Here is a 25,777-nt window from a genome sequence, read left to right as displayed (position 1 = left end):
GTTGAGGTGAATCAGTTACACAAATGTGTGGTGTCTGTTTTTTTGGACACGTCTGGAAGTACAGACAGATTATACAGCGTGTACATAAAGTCTGGGAACATTTTCAATTATTTATTGCACAAGAACCAAACATTGTACACATATCATACATATGTCATTTTGAAGAGGACCCTGAAACTTTTTTTTTTCCTCCCGTTCATGTATACCACCAAAGCGTAGTTTGGTAATTTGCCGATAGTCAGTGCTGGTCACAAACGTGTCGAATTCAGGTGCAGAGCGAGCTTTCTGTGTGTTGGAGTTCGACAAAAGGACAAGGAAGGCCATTTACCATTGGCAAAACAAATTCGTTGCGACCGGTTGTATGTGCCCCACAAAGAGAAGAGGGCGTCCCAGTGTGAGTGAACTGAATCTGTGAGTGAACTGAATCTGTGAGTGAACTGAATCTGTGAGTGAACTGAATCTGTGAGTGCGTACGAGAAATCGGTGCGTTGTGCATCCCGTGAACTCGAAATGGCTACAAAGGCAGTGTGGAGAGTCTTGTGACAGAAGCTGTCTGTGAAACCATTCAAATTGGAGCTAGTGCAGAAGCTCAATGATGACGACAAAGACAAGCGTTTTAAGTTTTGTTCGCAGTTGCAACAATTGAATGAGAACAGGGATGGCATTGTCGATCGCTTAATTTTTAGCGACGAAGCCACTTTTCACACTAATGGGAAAGTGAACAGGCACAGTTGTCCAGTTGGGGTACGAAGCATCCACACGAATACATTGAATTTGAACGTGATTCCCCAAATGGAAACGTCTTTTGTGTCTCGTCACGTCTAAAACTGTACGGGCCATTCTCCTTCACTGAGAGCAATGTCACTGGATATTTCTACTCGGACATGTTGCAGCAATGGCTGATGCCTCAAATGCAATCGGACTCTCCGATCATCTTTCAGCAGGCTGGGTCTCCACCCCATTTTCATTCGAAAGTTCGTGGGTACCCGAACACGGAGCAGCCACATCGGTGGATTGGCGTGCTACAGAAAGGGACAGCTGTTTCGTGAAATGGCCTCCCCGGTCACCAGATCTAACTCCGTGTGACTTTTTTCTGTGGGGACAAATTAAAGATCTGGTCTATGTAGCACCTCTACATGTGACGTAGCAGAGTTCCGGGAGAGAATAGGGGAAGCGACTGCCACAGTCGACGACGCCACGCCGGGACAGGTACGGCAAGAATTCGATTACCCTATTGACGTCTGTCGGATCCCTTGTGGTTCACATATCAACTGTTTGTAAAAACAAAACTTTCATAGTTTCTCTTCAAAATGCAATCTGTACAATGTTTAATCGTGCAATAAATAATTGGTGTTCCCAGACTTTACGTACACCCTGTATTACATGTATTTTTTTGTTCCAATTAATCTGTAGTGAGGAGATCCCCTAGAATGTGGATCACGTCAAAATACAAGGATACACAATAAATATTTACAAAATAAGAACAGACACGCTAATGTACCTTCCACAGAGCCCAAATGAAATTGCCGTAGTGGATGTGGAATCGGAAAAATAAAAAAGAAATTCTTAAGCATACTTACATTTAAAAGAATATATAACTTGTCACCAAATATTAAATGTTCAATACACTCGGATGAATTTGATAATTCTTAGGCTGTTGTAGCCACGTATTATCAAACAAAGAAATACAATAAAAACATTTTACAGCAGCTATTTACAATGATCGCATTACTGCACAGAATTTGTACAGAACACTGATTGTACACAATATTCACATCAAGTGATATTATTAATAACACGCATGATTCAATCATTTCTGCTAAGAAATTCATCAGTGGAGTGCAAGGAGCAGCCACCAATAAATCCTTTACACTCACTTTAAACGGAACTTTATTATTAATTAAACTTTTTATGGCTGCTGGCATGTTACTGAAGCACGAGTACTGCTCGATAGTGGCCACCTTTCTGAACCAAAGTGACTGACTTTAAATCTTCATGAAAGTTATTCTTATGTCCATTATAATTATCCGGGCTGTTATGCCGTGGTCGGTTGATGAATTCTGTTCAATTCTCAGCGTTTCGTCGCCGACGGCGGGAGACATCTTCAAGGGGGTCCGTAGCTCGATGGAAGGTCCAACAAACCCACTGGCTCGCTACTGACTGCCGCTAAATTCCGTGTCCGAGGCGTGACGTCACGTGTTTTGGAAACGTCAGTGCAATTGGCCGCTGTCCGTCGCCGTCGATCGGCGTTGCCATCACCCAGTGGTGTACGGGTGGTACGCGTCTTCTTCAACACCAGCATCCATATACCGTTTAATTTCACGCCCTCCTCCTTTCGGTTGAAATTATTTGGGTGTTTAGCGATTTCGGTTGCCTCCCTGTAGAGCCTTTCGTAATATCCGCTCGTGGCCGCTAGTACTTGCGTCTCCTCAAAACGAACGTGGTGGTTACCTGGCTGGAAAGCATGCTCAGCAACAGCTAATCGTTCCGTTTCTCCTCTTCTACAATTTCCCTCGTGCTCTTCCAAAACGTTTAGAAACAGTTCTTTTAGTGGTACCCACATAAACATCACCACAGCTGCAAGGGATCCTATACACTCCAGCTTTTTCCAATGGTTTGCGAGCGTCCTTGGAAGGCTTAAGGTATTCCTGTATCTTCCTGGTGGGCTTGTAAATTACGGTAATATTCCGCTTCGTCAAGATCCTGCCTATTCTTTCCGTTACATTTTTAACAAACGGCAGGAAAACCTTAGATTTTGCAGTAGCCTGTACGTCACTATGATTTCTGCATGGCTGCCTCAATGCACGTTTTATTTCGGCGGACGAATATCCGTTCATCATTAGTGCATTGTGGGGATGTTCCATCTCAGCGATGGACGGCGACGGATAGCGGCCAATTGCACTGACGTTATCAAAACACGTGACGTCACGCCTCGGACACGGAATTTAGCGGCAGTCAGTAGCGAGCCAGTGGGTGTGTTGGTCCTTCCATCGAGCTATGGACCCCCTTGAAGATGTCTCCCGAAGTCGGAGACGAAACATTGGGAATTGACACAGAATTCATCAACCGACCACAGCATAACAGCCCGGATAATTATAATGGACATGACATTTCCGGCCGTGAAAGTCTACATTTTAGTTATTCTTATTTCTGGTATTGATTCCACGAACTGAAATGCTGATTTGAAAAATTTGTTTTTTAATGAAAAATTTCATTAAGGTTGGTTGGTTGGTTGTTTTGGGGAAGGAGACCAGACAGCGTGGTCATCGGTCTCATCAGATTAGGGAGGGATGGGGAAGGACGTCGGCCGTGCCCTTTCAGAGGAACCATCCCGGCATTTGCCTGGAGTGATTTAGGGAAATCACGGAAAACCCAAATCAGGATGGCCGGACGCGGGATTGAACCGTCGTCCTCCCGAATGCGAGTCCAGTGTCTAACCACTGCGCCACCTCGCTCGGTTTTCATTAAGGAATAAACACAAGGCGAAGCACTAGTTAACATTCTCAGTTCCTTAAACAACCCTCTGCAGGTTGTTCTTTAGATCACAACAGAAATAATTCATATTGCATGTTTCTGGAGTCGGAAATCTTTAGCTTACTTCAGAAGATAATCCCATACGATATTGGGGAATGAAGGTAAGCATAGTACGCTAGCTTTTTTATAGTTATATTACCTACGTTTGACAACATTCACACAGCAAATAAGAGTTTGTTTAGGCAATTCAGCAGTTTTGTGGCATGCTCCTTCTTGTTAAATTTATTATTAAGCTGTAATTCCATGAATTTCACACTGCCAACTTCTTCTATCTGCTTGTCATCACCACGCATTCATGTAAAAATATTGTTAACAACCAGACAGACAGACAACAAAGTACAGGGTGTTTCAAAAACAATATACTTATTACAAAGTATCATTCTGTCCAAACTATCGATCCCTGCACTTCAGCTCGGCTATTGGAGAAGCGAATACATAGTCTAGTTTATATTAATAGCCACTAGATGTCAGCTGTCTTCTGTTTTGCTTGGTAACTGCCCTATGTTTAAAATGACTACTCTGCAGCAGAAATCATTTTGTGTTCTCGAGTTTGCAAGGTGCAATTCCGTGATTACAGTAGAAGACGTTTCAGGTTGATGTACCAAATTGATCCTCCGAATGGGTGGAACATTTGCAGATGGTATCGACAGTTTCTACATACAGGATGCATATGTAAAGGAAAGAGTCGTGGACACCTTCGTGCTCCTGAAGAGAATGTTACACGAATTCAAACTGCTTTCCGACATAGTCCTTCAAAATCAACTCGTCATGACAGTCGGGAGTTACAACTGCCTACAACAACAATTTGGCGTGTTTTGGGATGTCGGTCAATTATGAAGCCGTACAAGTAACAGCTGTCACAAACTCTTGTGTCCTGATGACAAACGCATACGTGTGGCATTTTGTAACGAGATTCTTGATGCTATTGACAGTGATAACACTTTCGCACAATGTATCGTGTTCAGTGATGAAGTGACTTTCCGTGTTAGTGGTCAGGTAAACAAACACAAAGTTCGCATTTGGGGCCAACAGAACCCACACGCAGCCATTGAACGTGTGCGAGATTCCGCCAAAATCAATGTGTTTTGTACGATATCCCGATCACCTGTTTGTGGTCCATTCTTCTTTGATGGAGACACGGTTAATGGTCAGCAGTATCTCGCTATGTTACAAAACTGGTTGTTTTCAAGGCTGCACGAAGACAACTCCATTTTTCAACAAGACGGCGGTACTCCCTCACTGGAGTCACCACGTGTGTGAATATCTGAATGAAACTCTACTGAACCGTTGGATCGGTCATCAAGGAGCTGGCGACTTAGCACGTCTCAACTGGGCTCTACGGTCACCGGATTCGATACCCTCTGACTTCTTCCTGTTGGGTTTCGTTAAAGACAACGTTTATGTACCACCACTCCCACAGAACCTGGAAGAGTTGAAGAACCGGATCCGTACTGGCGTAACACCAGTGACGAAGGAAATGTATGCGTTAGTATAGGAGGAATTTGAGTATCGATGTGATATTGTTTGTGCCACTGATGGAGGACATAATGAACATCTGTAATCTGAACTTTTTGTAAATATGCATATAAAGTTTCATTAAAATTTAATAAATATATGTATCAAAATATGTATATTCTTTTTGAAACACCCTGTAATTAAACAAGGGTCCTGTTTTTCCTGATTGAGGTACGGCATCCTCAAAAAGAATTATGCCCCGACTTGGCTAAAAGACGGGATTGGCTGATAGTACACAACCTGAGGCATCAAGAAATTGTCAGTTTGGTAAGTGTGGGAGGGGACGGGGGTAAAAACTGTAAAGGGGGCCAATGCTTGACTACAGTTAGGAAGTTCAGGCAGATTTATGGCGCATCGGTTCCGCAGAGACAAGGAGTCTCACATAGGAAACTCCAGGTTGGAATAACAACAGTATTAGGAATAGGATAGATTACTACTCGACATAAAGATGAGTTGCAGACTGGCACAACAATAAGACTGTATATATACTGATGAGCCAAAACATTATCACCACCTGATTAACTTGTTTGTCCATTTTTGGAACGATGTACATGACTGATTCTGCGTATCAGGGATCTGACAGTTTGTCGGTAAGTGTGTGGAGGATATGCAGCACTAGATGTCCGTGCACCAGTCACTTAATGCGTGTAAATAACAGGCTGCCGATTGGCGTACGCGGCGACAGCGGCCCGGACAGGTTCCGTAGGAAACTTCCTGGCAGATTAAAACTGTATGCCGGACCGAGACTCAAACTCGGGACCTTTGCTCTACCGACTGAGCTACCCAAGCATGACTCACGCCCCGTCCTCACAGCTTTAATTCCCCCAGGCTGTGGCTAAGCCATGTCTCCGCAATTCCCTTTCTTTCAGGAGTGCTAGTTCTGCAAGGTTCGCAGAAGAGCTTCTGTGAAGTTTGGAAGGTAGGAGACGAGGTACTGGCGGAATTAAAGCTGTGAGGACGGGGCGTGAGTCGTGTTTGGGTAGCTCAGTCAGTAGAGCGCTTGCCCGCGAAAGGCAAAGGTCCCGAGTTCGAGTCTCGGTCCGGGACACAGTTTTAATCTGCCAGGAAGTTTCATATCAGCGCACACTCCGCTGTAGAGTGAAAATTTCATTCTAGGTTCCGTAGGATTTACATCGGGCGATTTCGGTCGCTGCGACATCGTCACGAGTTCACTGTAAGTTCCTCAAAGCACTGTAGCACAGTTCTGGCTCTGAGATACTGACAATTACACTGCCGAAACACGACATCGCTGCCGGGGAAGACGCCAACGGCGAAGGGATGCGAGTGGTCTGCTGCTGTCAGCTTCTCTTCGATTACTACCACAGGTGTCACTCGAGCACAGGAGAATGTGTCCCGCAGCACAATACTGCTCGCACGAGTCTGCAACCGTGGCGTGCAGCACACTTCGGACTGCCGTTGACCTCGATAACGGCATCTGTGCAGATGTGAATCGAGCCAGAGTGATTCACGCAAAGAGCAGACACGTTTCTATTGACTGACAATCGAATCCCTACAGAATAGAGGTTGCCGGCTCAACACGTGAACACATAGGGGTAGTCCGCTGCGGAGCTCAACATTCAACAATGTACAATAAATAAATGGTGAGCTCGGAAACACTTGTGCGCGCACCGGCATCGACGACGTTTTGGCAGACGTGCCACAGATTGCCACCTATCCTACTTTACACGGCAAGCTTCCGAGCCCTACATTCTGTGAAGAGTCTGCCTAGTGGAAGTTTCACTCTCCTCCTACCTCTTTCCACAGATGTTCACGACAGTAGCACGTGAACATTCGACCAGCTTCGCCATTGTCGAGATATTCATTCACAGGTTCTGCGTAATAATAATCTGCCCTTTGTCAAACTCTATGGATTTCCCCATTTGCAACCCATATCTTCGTTAGGGCGATCCCCCGTCTGTGTCTGCTCTGCTTACACACTTTTCTTACCGTGTCACATGCCCACAATGCCACTACGCGACATCCGGTGTCGCAGTGGGCAGTGGTCATTATGTTTTCACTTATCAGTGTATGAAGATATTGTTCAAAGCCATCTACATCTACATTTATACTCCGCAAGCCACCCAACGGTGTGTGGCGGAGGGCAGTTTACGTGCCACTGTCATTACCTCCTTTTCCTGTTCCAGTCGTACCTCCTTTTCCTGTTCCAGTCGCGTACGGTTCGCGGGATGAACGACTGCCGGAAAGCCTCCGTGCGCGCTCGAATCTCTCTAATTTTACATTCGTGATCTCCTCGGGAGGTATAAGTAGGGGGAAGCAATACATTCGATACCTCATCCAGAAACGCACCCTCTCGAAACCTGGCGAGCCAGCTACACCGCGATGCAGAGCGCCTCTCTTGCAGAGTCTGCCACTCGGGTTTGCTAAACATCTCCGTAACGCTATCACGCTTACCAAATAACCCTGTGACGAAACGCGCCCCTCTTCTTTGGATCTTCTCTATCTCCTCCGTCAACCCGATCTGGTACGGATCCCACACTGATGAGCAATACTCGAGTATAGGTCACACGAGTGTTTTGTAAGCCACCTCCTTTATTGATGGACTACATTTTCTAAGGACTCTCCCAATGAATCTCAACCTGGTACCCGCCTTCCCAACAATTAATTTTATACGATCATTCCACTTCAAATCGTTCCGCACGCATACTCCCAGATATTTTACAGAAGTAACTGCTACCAGTATTTGTTCCGCTATCATATAATCATACAATAAAGGATCCTTCTTTCTATGTATTCGCAGTACATTACATTTGTCTATTTTAAGGGTCAGTTGCCACTCCCTGCACCAAGTGCCTATCCGCTGCAGATCTTCCTGCATTTCGCTACAATTTTCTAATGCTGAAGCTTCTCTGTATACTACAGCATCATCCGCGAAAAGCCGCACGGAACTTCCGACACTATCTACTAGGTCATTTATATATATTGTGAAAAGCAATGGTCCCATAACACTCCCCTGTGGCACGCCAGAGGTTACTTTAACGTCTGTAGACGTCTCTCCATTGATAACAACATGCTGTGTTCTGTTTGCTAAAAACTCTTCAATCCAGCCACACAGCTGGTCTAATATTCCGTAGGCTCTTACTTTGTTTATCAGGCGACAGTGCGGAACTGTATCGAACGCCGTCCGGAAGTCAAGGAAAATAGCATCTACCTGGGAGCCTGTATCTAATATTTTCTGCGTCTCGTGAACAAATAAAGCGAGTTGGGTCTCACACGATCGCTGTTTCCGGAATCCGTGTTGATTCCTACAGAGTAGATTCTGGGTTTCCAACAACGCCATGATACGCGAGCAAAAAACATGTTCTAAAATTCTACAACAGATCGACGTCAGAGATATAGGTCTATAGTTTTGCGCATCTGCTCGACGACCCTTCTTGAAGACTGGGACTACCTGTGCTCTTTTCCAATCATTTGGAACCTTCCGTTCCTCTAGAGACTTGCGGTACACGGCTGTTAGAAGGGGGGCAAGTTCTTTCGCGTACTCTGTGTAGAATCGAATTGGTATCCCGTCAGGTCCAGTGGACTTTCCTCTGTTGAGTGATTCCAGTTGATTTTCTATTCCTTGGACACTTATTTCGATGTCAGCCACTTCTCCGTTTGTGCGAGGATTTCCTCAGCAATGGCGAAGCTGGTCGAATGTTTGTGCGAGGATTTCCTCAGCAAAGGGCACAAACACATTCACACAAATGAGCAGCTAAGACCGGAGCCGCAGGTGGTGGCCGCCGAGTGTGCACGAGGTGTGAACGTGTGCGTTTCCTTTCCCGAGGAAGGCTTTTGCCAACAGCTACACGTGTAACATCTCGTTGTAGCCGTCTGCAACTCGACGGGTCATCTTTACAGTGAGTAGCAGTTTATCCTATTCCTAATATACGAGGTGGACCATTTTAATATGCAATGGGGAATAACTCGAGACAGAGATGAGATACAGAAAAATATTTTAGCTAAAAATTGTAGGTGACAAAGAGGGTCACAAATTGCTACTAATGGTCGTTACCTCGAACAGGATTTTCTGGGTGATTTGGAGGTTAAAGTGATTTTTTAAAAATGGGAACCATAATATTTGACCTAAGGTTTGAAAAGATTGGCAAATTTCACGTATCAAATGATACATTATTTGAGGTTTTATTGAAAATCAAATACGCAAATATATTTTCAGTTCTAGTACGGATTAACTCTGAAGAGAGGAGTGATACAGCGAAATACAATGTGAGATACAAATTGGAATGAGCATAAGGGGTCAAAAGTCACTACCAATAATCACGATCTCAGTTATCGAAGGTCATTTGAAGGTCGAGTTTTGTTTCACGGAAACCCATATTTGTTATGTGAGATTAGGAAAAAACGAGGAAAGATTTGAAATTTATGTATTAATTAACATGTTTATTGGCAAAAATAAATATATCGCAACGGATAAATGTTATTTTGACATTTTAAGACAGAACAAACATAAATACGAGGGCTATCCACAAAGTACATTACGTTTTGGAATTAAAAATAAATAAAGTATTGGAATTTTTTTTATTATATACAGATGAAAGCCACACTTAAATACTTCTTGTCTACATAGTTGCCATTTAAATTAAGGCACTTATCGTAGCGATGGACGAGCTCGGAAATTCCTTCGTCGTAAAATTCGGCCGCCTGCGCCTTCAACCACGTGGTTAATCAGTAACCCGGTAGAAATACGATTTTTGTGGATTTCCTGGAAAGAGGCACTACAATAAACTCTCAAAGGTATTGCCAAACTCTGCACAACCTCAGAAGAGCAATACAAAACAAGCGCAGGGGAAAGTTGGTCCCAAAGTTCTTGCTGATTCACGACAACGCCCGGGCCCACACGGCAAATGCCACTCGTGTAGTTCTCGAATCTCTTAAGTGGGAGTTGTTTCCTCATCCGCCGTACAGTCCCGACCTGGCACCGAGCGACTTCCACTTATTCCCAGCAATGAAGAAGTGGTTGGCTACGCAGCGTTTTGAGGACGACGCACAGCTTCGAGAAGAGGTAACCACGTGGTTGAAGGCGCAGGCGGCCGAATTTTACGACGAAGGAATTTCCGAGCTCGTCCATCGCTAAGATAAGTGCCTTAATTTAAATGGCAACTATGTAGAAAAGTAGTATTGAAGTGTGGCTTTCATCTTTATACAATAAAAAAAAATCCAATACTTTATTTATTTTTAATTCCAAAACATAATGTGCTTTGTGGATAGCCCTCGTAAAACATACATCACCGATTTACAAGTCAAGTGGGTCCCCTCACTTCTAATTTCTCTGGAGCCCTTTCCAATTTGTATTTAACACTGTATTTTGCTGTATCTCTCCTGTACTCCGATTTAATTCCTACTAGAACTAAAAATGTATTTTTCTTCAATAAAATTCTTCAGGGTATCAGACCGCATCGTCATAATTTAAAATGCGCCAACGTTTCGGCCAGCGTTGCAGCTAGCCTTCATCAGGGCCTTACGGTAACTGCTAAATGAACACACTTGGTTCCTTAAATAGCTGCACGAGAAAACCGTGTCGTTACTTGATTGGCTGTAAAAGGAGGAGAAGGAGGGGTGAAAGGTATGCTTTATTGGTGTTTCCTTTATTATCTGTCATTGGTTGAAATAGCTGTTTTCTATTGGTCTTTATATTAATCCACCCCATTGGAGGAGACGGACGAATAGCGAACAGGTGATGGCTTAGCCCTGCTATTGCAGAGCCGTGGCGGCCCATGCAGACACGCGGAGAGCCGCAGTAGTGGTCGCGAGCACACAAAGCAATGGCATGCCGCAGCCGGTTTCTGGACAGCCTGGAAACAGTGTGACGTCACAGCCATCACCTGTTCGCTATTCGTCCGTCTCCTCCAATGGGGTGGATTAATATAAAGACCAATAGAAAACAGCTATTTCAACCAATGACAGATAATAAAGGAAACACCAATAAAGCATACCTTTCACCCCACCTCCTCCTCCTCCTTTTACAGCCAATCAAGTAACGACACGGTTTTCTCGTGCAGCTATTTAAGGAACCAAGTGTGTTCATTTAGCAGTTAACGTAAGGCCCTGATGAAGGCTAGCTGCAACGCTGGCCGAAACGTTGGCGCATTTTAAATTATGACTATGCGGTCTGATACCCTGAAGAATTTTATTGAAGAAGACAACGGCCGCGGAAGCCTATGCTTACATAAAAATGTATTTGCTTAAATGCATTTGCTTATTTGACCTTCATCGAACATTTCCACGAGGTCGAATAACATATCATTTTATACGTAATATTTGCCACTCTTTTTAAATCTCAGATATTGGGGTTCCCATTTTAAAAATTAACTTTAACCTCCAAATCACCTTTAAAATCACGTTGAAGGTAACAGCCATTAGTAGCAATACCTGACCCAATTTGCCACCGACATCTCTTCTCTAAAACATTTTAATCTGTTTCCCAAGTTATGCCCCATTACAGACTAAAACGCTCGGTAGAATCTCACATAGGATAGTAGTTCGAGAATGGAGGAAGGCCATCAATACTAAAGGGATTCAACTAGGGAGAAATCCAAACAAGATCACTGTCGACTGTTTAGCCTTCGCAGATGACATGGCATTGATTACAGATTCACTAGACAATACCCAAGAACAAGGAGCCAAAGTAGGACTACAAATATCCTACGAAAAAACAAAGTTTATGACAAACATCTGTGATGCTCCTCAAAATATTGCACTTGACAACAACACAATACACAAAACAGATTCCTTTAAATACCTAGGAGAGTGGATTACATACAATGCCAAAGAAAAGATAGCTATAGAAACTAGAGTGCACAAAATGGAAAGAGTGTTTCATATGACCAAAAACGTTTATAATAAAAAATCCTTGTCCTGGAACACGAAATTAAGACACTACCAAACAGTGGCCAGACCTGAAACTCTCTATGCGGCAGAAACACTTAAACTAACAAGAAATGGAGATCTTGAGAAACTAGAGAAGGTCGAAAGAAGAATTTTAAGGAAAATACTGGGAGCTAAAAGAAACGATAATGCTGAATACAGGTTAAGACCAAACAGAGAGCTATATCTGAAAACGGAGAAACTAACTGATGTAATGAGGAAGAGGAGACTACAGTTTTTTGGACATATATTCAGAATGGATAACAACAGACTAACCAAGCGGATATTCACATTACTCGATAGCTACAAATCCAAGCCAGCATGGTTCATAGAGACTGAAAAGGACATTGAAAATGCTGGAGTTACAATAGACACAATAGAAAACAGAACACATTTCAGAAAGGCAGTTCAAAAGGCAGAATTTCACGAGAGAAAGAAAATAACTAGACGAAAGTGGACTCAAGAAGAAAGGGAACAACACTCTAAAAGGATGAAGGAAATTTGGAAACTGAAGAAATCTAATACAATGAAGAGTAGCCAATGTTGATTCATCGTACCCTCCAAATGGGTTATTCGAAAGAAAAAAAAAAAAATAGGATAGACTACCTCGGAGAGCTACATCAAACCAACCTTCCACCAAACGACAGGGCCCGTGTTCCCCTGATTTGAATTCCCGCCACGATTTGAGTCGCGCGCCATAGCCAGCCAGCCAATCAGAAGCCGCGAAGCGGCCAGCGCAGCGACTAAGTCCGGCTCAAGGTCACCCGCCTAGCGAGCAACCAAGAGGCGCTCAGCCACAATCTTTTAGTGAATATTGTTTTCAATTTCTTTTAAAAAAAAAATCTCACAGGATATCAGGATGGTTCTCGGGTAGGACAACCTCGGGTAGGACAACCTTTGTTGTCTATAATACAACATACAGTCACCATTAATTTTTATTTTACAATTTCCATTACCAACTTTAGCCCAGATAAACTAGTATTCATCTGCATTCAATTTCTTCTTTCTTCTAGTACTCAAAACAAATGGCATACTGGGAACAAGTGTACCATATGGCTGTTTAGCTAAAAGTCCTGCTGTCTCTGCTATACTCCACGTCTTCCATGTAAGAATATTTGCATCTGGGAAGGCTTCAAGGCCACCATAGTCACAATGATTGCCCCACACAACCGCAAGTGTGAGCCATGTACTACCTCCAAACACGGCTTGTACATCACATGTGAAGTTCAATTTCAGTCCACGAAATACGTTTGGACCTCCAATTAGCTGTTGTTTATTGAACTGCCCAGCAAGATCAATGTCTATCGCCTTCAGAGAACGATAAACAGGAACGCGTTACGGAGATGTTTAGCAAACTCGAGTGGCAGACTCTGCAAGAGAGGCGCTCTGCATCGCGGTGTAGCTTGCTCGCCAGGTTTCGAGAGGGTGCGTTTCTGGATGAGGTATCGAGTATATTGCTTCGCCCTACTTATACCTCCCACAGCAATGCCTAGGCGACGTGCATGGCGTCGTCGCTGGCGGCGCAGCGTTCCTGTTTATCGTTCTCTGAAGGCGATAGACATTGATCTTGCTGGTCAGTTCAATAAACGACAGCTAATTGGAGATCCAAACGTATATCGTGGACTGAAATTGAACTTCACATGTGATGTACAAGCCGTGTTTGGAGGTAGTACATGGCTCACACTTGCAGTAGTATGGGGCAATCATTGTGACTATGGTGGCCTTGATGCCTTCCCAGATGCAAATATTCTTACATGGAAGACGTGGAGTATAGCAGAGACAGCAGGACTTTTAGCTAAACAGCCATATGGTACACTTGTTCCCAGTATGCCATTTGTTTTGAGTACTAGAAGAAAGAAGAAATTGAATGCAGATGAATACTAGTTTATCTGGGCTAAAGTTGGTAATGGAAATTGTAAAATAAAAATTAATGGTGACTGTATGTTGTATTATAGACAACAAAGGTTGTCCTACCCGAGGTTGTCCTACCCGAGAACCATCCTGATATCCCGTGAGATTTTTTCTTTAAAATAAATTGAAAACAATATTCACTAAAAGATTGTGGCTGAGCGCCTCTCGGTTGCTCGCTAGGCGGGTGACCTTGAGCCGGACTTAGTCGCTGCGCTGGCCGCTTCGCGGCTTCTGATTGGCTGGCTGGCTATGGCGCGCGACTCAAATCGTGGCGGGAATTCAAATGAGGGGAACACGAGCTACGTAACAATAAGCTGTGAGGGCGGGAGGAGCGAGGGAGGGCAATGCGTACCCAGGTACGGCGGCGCCTTACAGGAAGTCCTTGAGCAGGGTGGTGCGCCGCTTCTCGGCGATGTCCATCTGGTTCTCGAGGTCGCCGCGGTCGGTCGTCTCGGCGCGCTCCACCTTCCAGGAGAGGTTCTCGATCTCGGCCTCGAGCTGCGCCTGCTGGTACTCGAAGAGCGCCTTGCGCGGGCCCGCCTCCATGTAGTAGGCGTACGGGTAGGTGTACTGCAGCGTGTAGCGGCACTTGGCCAGCAGTGCCGCCGCGTCCAGCAGGTACTGCCAGTCGATCCAGGTGCCCGCCGCGTTCATGATCTTGTCGTCGATGCGGCGGCGGATCTTGCGCAGCGTCTGCTCCTCCAGCTTGAGGCTCTTGGAGTGGTTCTCCCAGCGCTCGTAGTAGTGCAGGTACTTCTTGAGCGCCTCGCGGGCGCGCGTCAGCGCAGACTCCTGCGCCGCGTCCGGGTTCTCCTTGTAGCGCGAGCACTCGTAGTAGTCGGAGCCGTGAGACTTCCAGTCGCCGAGGCACATCCAGCAGAAGTCGTGCTTGCAGTTGTAGCACTGCATGTGGTTGCAGCCGCCGTTCTTCTCGATGCAGACGTGGCAGCGCGGGCAGTCCTTGGTGTGGGCGCTGATGTAGTTGGCCGTCTCGCTGTCGTCGGCGCACTTGGTGAGCCAGCGGCGGATGGTCGCGCAGTCGGTGGGCGCGTGGTAGTCGCCGCCGCACAGGAAGCAGAAGGCCGCCGCGCAGCTGGAGCACTGCACGCGCTTGGCGCGCGGCTCCTTGGCGCGCACCACCGCCCGGCAGTTCAGCCCGGGGCAGAACTGGAACTCGGGGTGCGACTTGACGTAGTCCCGGAAGGCGAACTGCTGGTACCTGCGGACACGGACGACACACGTGGCTATTTCGGCAGGCCCCGCACCCAACCTGGATATGATGTGACGTCATTACGACGTATATACGCCTTAGTCGATTAACACACCTATCGACTACGCTATTTTGTCGAAAGTCGACATGTTGTGAAACGTGGCTGTTGTACTAAGGTTTATAATTTATAAAAAACAGCTACCAGCCACATGTATGGTTTAAAAAGGTTTATTATCTTCAGACCATGACCGGTTTCGGATTTTTCTTTACAAATCCATCTTCAGATGGCAGTTACAAGCACTCTAAGTTGGACCTAGTTTTGTTTTTGTTATTCGTTTGCTGCACTGGGAAAGAAAAGAAATATTTTTGTTGTCATATCGGTAATGGTATTTTAACAAAAGATTTACTTCTTTTACAAAATCTAATTGCTCATGAGATAGTTTTCTGTTTTAAACTTAGTAAACGTGCAGGTTATTGTACTTACCAGCTAGACACACACTCTCAAAAAATAAAAGAAAATATTGCTAACAATAAGTCTTTGCAACAAGCAACAGCCACAATAACTATGAAAGACAAAAAATCAGTAAAATATGTAGCGCTTTCCCCCCAAGAACCATGGACCTTGCCTTTGGTGGGGAGGCTTGCGTGCCTCAGCGATACAGATGGCCGTACCGTTGCCTTTGGTGGGGAGGCTTGCGTGCCTCAGCGATACAGATGGCCGTACCGTAGGTGCAACCACAACGGAGGGGTATCTGTTGAGAGGCCAGACAAACGTGTGGTTCCTGAAGAGGGGCAGCAGCCTTTTCAGTAGTTGCAGGAGCAACAGTCTGCATGATTGACTGATCTGGCCTTGTAACAATAACCAAAACGGCCTCGCTGTGCTGGTACTGCGAACGGCTGAAAGCGAGGGGAAACTACGGCCGTAATTTTTCCCGAGGGCATGCAGCTTTACTGTATTATTAAATGATGATGGCGACCTCTTGGGTACAATATTCCGGAGGTAAAATAGTCCCCCATTCGGATCTCCGGGCGGGGACTACTCAAGAGGATGTCGCTATCAGGAGAAAGAAAACTGTCGTTCTACGGATCGGAGCGTGGAATGTCAGGTCCCATAATCGGGCAGCTAGGTTAGAAAATTTGAACAGGGAAATGGATAGGTTAAAGTTAGATATAGTGGGAATTAGTGAAGTTCAGTGGCAGGAGGAACAAGACTTCTGGTCAGGTGACTACAGGGTTATAAACACAAAGTCAAATAGGGGTAATGCAGGAGTAGGTTTAATAATGAATAGGAAAATAGGAACGCGGCTAAGCTACTACAAACAGCTTAGTGAACGCATTATTGTGGCCAAGATAGATACGAAGCCCACACCTACTACAGTAGTACAAGTTTATATGCCAACTAGCTCTGCAGATGACAAAGAAATTGAAGAAATGTATGATGAAATAAAAGAAATTATTCAGATAGTGAAGGGAGACGAAAATTTAATAGTCACTGGTGACTGGAATTCGAGTGTAGGAAAAGGGAGAGAAGGAAACGTAGTAGGTGAATATGGATTGGGGCTAAGAAATGAAAGAGGAAGCCGCCTGGTAGAATTTTGCACAGAGCACAATTTAATCATAGCTAACACTTGGTTTAAGAATCATGATAGAAGGTTGTATACATGGAAGAACCCTGGAGATACTAAAAGGTATCAGATAGATTATATAATGGTAAGACAGAGATTTATGAACCAGGTTTTAAATTGTAAGACATTTCCAGGGGCAGATGTGGACTCTGACCACAATCTATTGGTTATGATCTGTAGATTAAAACTGAAGAAACTGCAAAAAGGTGGGAATTTAAGGAGATGGGACCTGGATAAACTGAAAGAACCAGAGGTTGTACAGAGTTCCAGGGAGAGCATAAGGGAACAATTGACAGGAATGGGGGAAAGAAATACAGTAGAAGAAGAATGGGCAGCTTTGACGGATGAAGTAGTGAAGGCAGCAGAGGATCAAGTAGGTAAAAAGACGAGGGCTAGTAGAAATCCTTGGGTAACTGAAAAAATATTGAATTTAATTGATGAAAGGAGAAAATATAAAAATGCAGTAACTGAAGCAGGCAAAAAGGAATACAAACGTCTCAAAAATGAGATCGACAGGAAGTGCAAAATGGCTAAGCAGGGATGGCTAGAGGACAAAAGTAAGGATGTAGAGGCTTATCTCACTAGGGGTAAGATAGATACTGCCTACAGGAAAATTAAAGAGATCTTTCGAGATAAGAGAACCACTTGTATGACCATCAAGAGCTCAGATGGAAACCCAGTTCTAAGCAAAGAAGGGAAAGCAGAAAGGTGGAAGGAGTGAGTATATAGAGGGTCTATACAAGGGCGATGTACTTGAGGACAATATTATGGAAATGGAAGAGGATGTAGATGAATATGAAATGGGAGATACGATACTGCGTGAAGAGTTTGACAGAGCACTGACACACCTGAGTCGAAACAAGGCCCCCGGAGTAGACAACATTCCATTGGAACTACTGGCGGCCTTGGGAGAGCCAGTCCTGACAAAACTCTACCATCTGGTGAGCAAGATGTATGAAACAGGCGAAATACCCTCAGACTTCAAGAAGAATATAATAATTCCAATCCCAAAGAAAGCAGGTGTTGACAGATGTGAGAATTACCGAACAATCAGTTTAATAAGCCACAGCTGCAAAATACTAACACGAATTCTTTATAGACGAATGGAAAAACTAGTAGAAGCCGACCTCGGGGAAGATCAGTTTGGATTCCGTAGAAATACTGAACACGTGAGGCAATACTGACCTTACGACTTATCTTAGAAGAAAGATTAAGGAAAGGCAAACCTACGTTCCTAGCATTTGTAGACTTAGAGAAAGCTTTTGACAATGTTGACTGGAATACTCTCTTTCAAATTCTAAAGGTGGCAGGGGTAAAATACAGGGAGCGAAAGGCTATTTACAATTTGTACAGAAACCAGATGGCAGTTATAAGAGTCGAGGAACATGAAAGGGAAGCAGCGGTTGGGAAGGGAGTGAGACAGGGTTGTAGTCTCTCCCCGATGTTATTCAATCTGTATATTGAGCAAGCAGTAAAGGAAACAAAAGAAAAATTTGGAGTAGGTATTAAAATCCATGGAGAAGAAATAAAAACTTTGAGGTTCGCCGATGACATTGTAATTCTGTCAGAGACAGCAAATGACTTGGAAGAGCAGTTGAACGGAATGGATGGTGTCTTCAAGGGAGGATATAAGATGAACATCAACAAAAGCAAAACGAGGATAATGGAATGTAGTCGAATTAAGTCGTGTGATGTTGAGGGTATTAGATTAGGAAATGAGACACTTAAAGTAGTAAAGGAGTTTTGCTATTTGGGGAGCAAAATAAATGATGATGGTCGAAGTAGAGAGGATATAAAATGTAGACTGGCAATGGCAAGGAAAGCGTTTCTGAAGAAGAGAAATTTGTTAACATCGAGTATAGATTTAAGTGTCAGGAAGTCATTTCTGAAAGTATTTGTATGGAGTGTAGCCATGTATGGAAGTGAAACATGGACGATAAATAGTTTGGATGAGAAGAGAATAGAAGCTTTCGAAATGTGGTGCTACAGAAGAATGCTGAAGATTAGATGGGTAGATCACATAACTAATGAGGAGGTACTGAATAGGATTGGGGAGAAGAGGAGTTTGTGGCACAACTTGACCAGAAGAAGGGATCGGTTGGTAGGACATGTTCTGAGGCATCGAGCGATCACCAATTTAGTATTGGAGGGCAGCGTGGAGGGTAAAAATCGTAGGGGGAGACCAAGAGATGAATACACTAAGCAGATTCAGAAGGATGTAGGTTGCAGTAGGTACTGGGAGATGAAGAAGCTTGCACAGGATAGGGTAGCACGGAGAACTGCATCAAACCAGTCTCAGGACTGAAGACCACAACAACAACAACCATATATAGGCCCACTTTCATACAAAATTTCCAACCTATTCAAGAAGAAGAATGTCAAAATCAGTTTCTCTACCAATAACAAACTCCAACAAAGAGTCATACACTCACTCCCACCCAATAGCATACCCCATAAAAGATCTGGAATTTATAAACTTAAGTGTAACAACTGTCCTAAATTCAACATTGGCCAAACAGGTAGAGCTTTTGAAACAAAAATTCAAGGAACACCTTGATGCCCTACGTCTGAAAAACCTAAGCAAATCTGCTTTTGCCACCCATCTTGCAGAAAACAATCATACAGTTGAGAATATAGAAAACAACCTGCAGATATTACACCTCCAAGACAAGGGTTTTACATTGAATCTCTTAGAGGAGATTGAGATTCATACACATAAAAACAGGTTCCCTGATTTCATTCTGAATGAACAGACGGAGTCAGTTAACACCCTCTTCCTAAATAACTTTGAAGAAGCTTTCACTTTTTTAAAATAACTTAAGCCTAATATTCCATTAAAAACATTCAGTATACAGGCCCCCAAAAACTGCTTATATGTCATTGAAACATTGCATAATATGTGCATTGCTTATCATGTCATATACTAGAATTTATCTCCTAAAATTGTAACAACTAATTAGTAACACACAGTTTTTCTGTACTACATATAATGTTTGTAATCTTATTTGTATGTAATTTTATTTATTCCGTTTTAGATTAATTTCATACAATAGCAAAGAGATATTTTACTGTACCCATATCGACTATACAGCATCTGTAAGTTAACATCGTTATGACTGTAAGCTCTTTGCAAATATTGTTCTCGTTTGTAATATGAAGCTGGGCCACGTTTTGTAAACGTTATTCGTGTGTGCTGCGTGTGTAATTAAGATAATGAGGTTGAAAGTGACGTCCATTGACTGGAATAGCACTCACATAGTGCATATTGAAAAGTGTATTAAGCTTGCGTTCGAAAACATAAACGCACGAATATTTCGTCAGGCAGAACTACACAGCTCGTAAGTACAATAACCTGCACGTTTACTAAGTTTAAAACAAAAAACTATCTCATGAGCAATTAGATTTTGTAAAAGAAGTAAATCTTTCGTAAAAATACAATTACCGATATGACAACAAAAATATTTCTTTTCTTTCCCAGTGCAGCAAACGAATAACAAAAAACAAAACTAGGTCCAACTTAGAATGCTTGTAACTGCCATCTGAAGATGGATTTGTAAAGAAAAATCCGAAACCGGTCATGGTCTGAAGATAATAAACCTTTTTAAACCATACATGTGGCTGGTAGCTGTTTTTTATAAATTATAAACCTTATACACCTATCGACTTTTACGAACGTTCGAGACTCTAAACTGTCGTCAGCTAGTGGTTTGTTTCGACACGCGTGATTCCGAAAGCAGTTCAGTGTGGCAGCGTATATGTATTTCGCCAAAATAAAAGAGCTGGATATTAATAGAAATATTCCTGACGTGGCCTTGAAAACACCACGTAAAAAAGTGGTTATCTTATGTCTCGACCAGATTAGATTGTGTGATTGTTGTACTGAATGCTTACGCCAAATATAATATTTATTTATTATCAACATTTTAGTGTGGTTTCATACAATTGGTCTTGTCAGTACATATTAGATTGTAGCAGCATACTCTTGCTGACTTTTTTTTCTTAATTTATATAGCTGAAAGAGAACTCGTGCAAGTTTGTTAGCTAAGTAATTTATATGTCCATCCCAAGATAGTCTTTTATCAACCATAATTCCAAGTAATTTTACACTCGGACCGCACAGAGAGGTACCTTAGTGTCCAGTAATGACTGATGTGTAGAATGATTGGATTTCGAACTTAAAAAGAAAAATATGAGGCATTGTTGAAGAAAAATCGTCGACCGGAGATGAAATACGAGGGGAAGTGGATTTCTCAATGTAATCTTAACCAAAGGTTAGTGTCTAGTACTGATTGACTTAGGAAATGATTGGATGCAGTGTCAAACCATTCCATGGTGGTAAGCTTTTCTCTCATTAGTCTCTCGAATGCTGAACACATAATTAGAGACGAGCAAACCAAAAACAACGCACAGGACACAAACACAGGACAATACACGATTTAAACGCAAGGAACGCAAAACACATTTAAACGAATGGCGCAGAGCACAGCGCTACCCTGTCACAATCGAAAGTTCAGAAAAGTCGAATAGTCGATATACGCTTTCTATCGTTTTCGATGTAGCGTGTATACGTCATAATGACGTCACATCGTATTCAAGTCCCGCGAACTTAGCATCCTCCCTTATTTTATCACTGACGTGCTGCCCGACAGTCGGAAAGACTCCAGTACGGATGACACAGTAACGAGCTTTCCGATATTCTCGAGCCACACTCGTGCAATATTTTTTGAAAGAATAAACTGCCATTTGGCTGCGTATTTCTGTATCTTTTGTACTATCTGGATTTCAGCTTTTATGCCATTATCAAGTATAATGCTGAAAGTCCTTAGATCAGTAATATGTCATATCCGTTAAGGCAGAGCAAAGCAGGTAAACAAGGCTAACACATAGTTGGACAGTTACATCTTAAAGGCCTATGTTGGTCTTGTTTCCTGCTTTGGACTGCCTCGAGAGATATGACATGTTAATGGTCTAAGAACTCTTAGCAGTTCCTTGATAATTGCATATAAGCTGAAATCTCGATAGCACAGAATAGAAATACAGAAATAGACAGTCAAATGTTGGCTTATTACTACAGAGAAAAAAGAAATGAAAAGAAAAAGGAAGAAAAGAACACAGTAGTAAGCATTCTCCGGTGTTGAGAAAGAACTGAAAGTGTTGAAAAGAAGCAAGTCCTTCCTTAGTTGTGAGCTCTGCAAGATCCATGTACTAATTTATATTTACGTGACAAACCCTAATTCTAGGGCTATATTTCATTTTTGACAAATGGATCTACGCCGACATTTATAAAAACGGCGATGGCACATTAGTCCTTACTAACGTAAAATTGCCACCTTCTGAAGAAGACAAATTTATATTTGTCGAAACCTAGGTAAAGAATTCTTTATCCAGTGCAACTGGTCGGCTGTTTATAATTTTATTACGTGGAACCGTTGCTGTTGTGCAGCTATGTTTAAAATATTGACCTTCCTTAGTTTGTATTTTTCACGAATCTCCCCCCTGGCAAAATGTCCTGAGCAATTGGCAAAATGTGCATGTGACTTCTCTGTAAGAAGGGCAAAAGAACGGACCTGCAAAATTACACACGGATATCTTTTAACATTGGTTTGCTGCAAAATTCTTGAACATATCCTGAGTTCGAATATAATAAATTTCCTTAACACGCAGGCACTTATATCCAAAAATCTTCACGGTTTTATATGGCATCACTCGTGTGAAACTCAGCTTGCCTTGTTTTCACACGATATGATGCAAACTACGGATGAAGGGCAACAGGCAGATTCCATATTGCCAGATTTCCGAAAAGCATTTGACACAGTACGCCACTGCACACTGTTAACGAAGGTACACGCATACAGAATACTTTCCCAGATATAAGACTGGCTCGAAGACTTCTCGAGTAATAGAACCCAGTACGTTGTCGTCGACAGCAGGTGTTCGTCGGAGACAAGGTAACATAATGAGTGCCCCAGGGAAGTGTGATAGGACCGTTGCTATTTTCTGTATAAATAAATGATCTGGCAAACGGGGTGGGCAGCAATCTGCAGTTGTCGCTGACAACGCTGTGGGGTACAGGACGGTGTCAAAGCTAAAATTTCCAGCTCGTGTAACGAATGACAGCTAGCTCCAAAAGTACAGTGCGTAATAGAGTTGTGGCGATTCGTGAATGAGTCGTTCATTTGAACGACTCTAAATAAAGAATCGCAAGAATCGAATCGAGATACGGACGAATCGTCGTTCAAAAGAATCGTAAGAACGATTGCGTGTTTCAGAGTCGTGACGATTCCAAGTTCCAACGATTCATCGATTCTTACTACGCTATGCTTCGAAGGCAACTTCCGAATCACGCCGAGTCGTGCCGAATGATTACGACCGCCAGATGGCAGTCAAGTGGAGCATGTGTGTGAACAAAGGAAGCTCGGAACGAACATACGAAGTTCGTGGGCGAAATATTACTCGTGAAAACCAAGCTGACACTTGGCGGTGGCTAACGGGAACGAGCGTAAAGGCATTTCCCATTTACTATCCCTATATAGTGCACATGCGCGGATTCGTATCATCCTACGTTTTTCTGTGCTCTTTCCAATTCCACAGCACCTTATATTTCATAATACAGCAACTGTCAGCCCTCCCACACTCCAAATTTAGCTTAACTTTTGTTTCTTCGAAATACAAAGCATAGGTATTTTGCTTTTGATTTGTCTGAGAACTTGCTTCTGCCACTACTATATATGTGAGAAGACGACATACTTCTAAAGTGTAGGATACAGTCGTATACAGCGACATTACTTCACTGCTAATTTGCTAATTCTGTTACCTCCACCAGTGGTGCCACTAAATGGCTGTCGCACTAGACCAATATTACAGAGACTATGTAGAGAGAATATAGGCTCTCTAACCAATACCTTTCTTGGCGGATCGCCGTGTAATATCGTCTTTAAATAAAAGCTTTTTAATTTATAATTTCAAGTTCGAGTTTTCGAATGTTATCGTGTTCAGATTCATATTAAATTTTAGTGAAGTAATGTCGCTGTATACGGTTGAATCCTACTGTTTAGAAGTATGTCGTCTTCTCACGTAAATAGTTGTGACAGCTGCAAGTTCTCAGACAAATTAAAAGCAAAATACCTATGCTTTGTATTTAGAAGAAATGAAAGTTAAGCTAAATTTGCTGTGTGGGAGGGCTGTCAGCTGCGTTACGGTATGAATTACAAGGGTGACGTGTACTTGGAAAGACATCTTAGCACAGAAAAACTTAGGATTATATGAGCCAAACCACGTCTGCCTCACTGCTAGATTTTGTTATTATAAAACAGACGTCTGCAGTTAGATACGTTCAAGCCACACAACCAAACTGGCATACCACGTAATTTTGCACCACCTTTCGCACAGAACGACTTCTCTTTCCTGGCATACTGAAATAAAACAATAGATGCAATCAAATCAAAGGTGACCTTTCATCAATTAAGGCATTACACGTATAAATCGAGAATCACACTTGCAGCGTCATATGCAAGTTTACTCATAAATAAACTATTTCTGGCATATCTTATCATGGCACAGTTCGATTCTAACCCCATTGACAATTTGAGACATATCCTGCCATCTGTGAGTAAGATGTAGAACTTTTTGCATTCCGTAAGAATCGTGCCATCGCAACCTAGAATGAATCGTGAACGAATCGTAGGAATCGATTCGCAATGTCAGATTGAATCGTAGGAATCGAATCGGGAAAAAGAATCGTGTTGCCCAACTCTAGTGCGTAAACTTTTAGATGGCAGACCTCTCCCCAGTCCTGAATCGGTAGAAGTCGGTAAACGTCGGGAGGCTTCGGTAGGCACGCAGTTTCGACTGCTGCCAACATTACGCAGCTGACTGTGTTGTACGAGGTAGCCATTGTCGTCTGCTTCGTTATTGTTTTGCGCTGTACTGTTCTGCGTGTTTTTATGGTGCAGTTGTGCTAAACATTATCAAAATGAGTGAAGTGGCAGTTGCTGGCCCATCTAGGGAGTCGCCAGCAACCCCTACCGATAGGCCTACGGTTAGAAGGGAACCAGTATTACGTAGCGATGCTCGCAAAATTATATTGCGTGTGATTGAATGATGCGAAAGGGAAAGGGAGCAGAAAAAATTACTTCACCCCATTTACAAATCTTCAGTGAGAGCTGCTACATACACAGGACAAAGCATGCGTAGCATTGGAAGATTCAAACAGTTTTGCAAGAATCATCCTGGCGTATCACCACAAACGCCTGGCAAGAAAAGGGGAGTTTCCATTTCAAACATTTTGTTCGCGATCACTTTGAAGGAGCCCCCTATTTCGTCCGAATTACCTTATATTTCATTTTTCCTTGCTACTGTATTGCTTTGTATGGAAACAACACTGGTTACTGTATTATTTCGAAACACATTCATATTACAGTACATTTCCAAATTCAAAAAAATACATGCAGTGCAGAAGGCATTTTCTTATAAATCTTTCTCTCTCTTTTAACTTAGGAAAAGAAGTGGAGAAATCGAAGTAATGATCGATGATTTCATTGCAATCGGATGAGTGGTTTGCGAGCGCATATATATATATATATATATATATATATATATATATATATATATATACGTGACGATTTCGGTTTCGTTTACGAACAGCATTTAAAGCGAGTTTTACTTCAAAGCCTTTCGTCTGCTTTCGTGTAAGCATGACGCGCAATTTGTTGTGCCAGCACCCCTCGCCAGCCAATGCTTGCTTCCTCCTCTCCCCGCACACCCCTCACAAATCAACCGTCTTACAGTTAACACCATAAGGAGGGGAGATGGCACTATGGCCGTCTGCTGTACGTCTGTTTGAAGCCGGTGGGCCGCCATGTTTGATTGGTCAAAACTGACAGAGCTCTTGTTAGAACTGCGTGTTCTTCATATTTAACGTTATGTCTGCGAAATAATTTCAGATGATGAGTGTTACAATGTTTACATGCATAATACAACGTCAGAATAGCTTTTTCAGGTGTTTTCGTTTTGTTTTTAATGCGTTTTTGCCCCAGCAATACAACTGATTTGGTCTCGTTAACTTAAGTGTTTCTTTTGGATACGAACTTCGAATGATGAA

At 43.0% G+C, this 25,777-nt stretch overlaps 1 protein-coding gene across 2 annotated transcripts in view; it reads right to left on the bottom strand.

Annotated features, from left to right (window-relative positions):
• LOC126213089 (potential E3 ubiquitin-protein ligase ariadne-2) overlaps nt 1–25,777 on the bottom strand; it is a 139,353-nt gene that overhangs the window by 19,542 nt on the left and 94,034 nt on the right. Inside the window, exon 2 of one of the 2 annotated variants that reach the window (XM_049940687.1) lies at nt 14,195–15,061. In XM_049940687.1, coding sequence (XP_049796644.1) covers nt 14,212–15,061 — 850 coding nt within the window. In that variant the 3' untranslated portion in view covers nt 14,195–14,211. The remainder of the gene's footprint in view (nt 1–14,194; nt 15,062–25,777) is intronic. The other variant, XM_049940686.1, reaches the window with a different exon arrangement.

The sequence above is a fragment of the Schistocerca nitens genome, chromosome 11 (genome assembly GCF_023898315.1).
Source record: "Schistocerca nitens isolate TAMUIC-IGC-003100 chromosome 11, iqSchNite1.1, whole genome shotgun sequence".
NCBI classification, from domain to species: Eukaryota; Metazoa; Arthropoda; class Insecta; order Orthoptera; family Acrididae; genus Schistocerca; species Schistocerca nitens.
The sequence above is the reverse complement of the archived record's forward strand: the minus strand, read 5'-3'. Positions and strand labels throughout refer to the sequence as shown.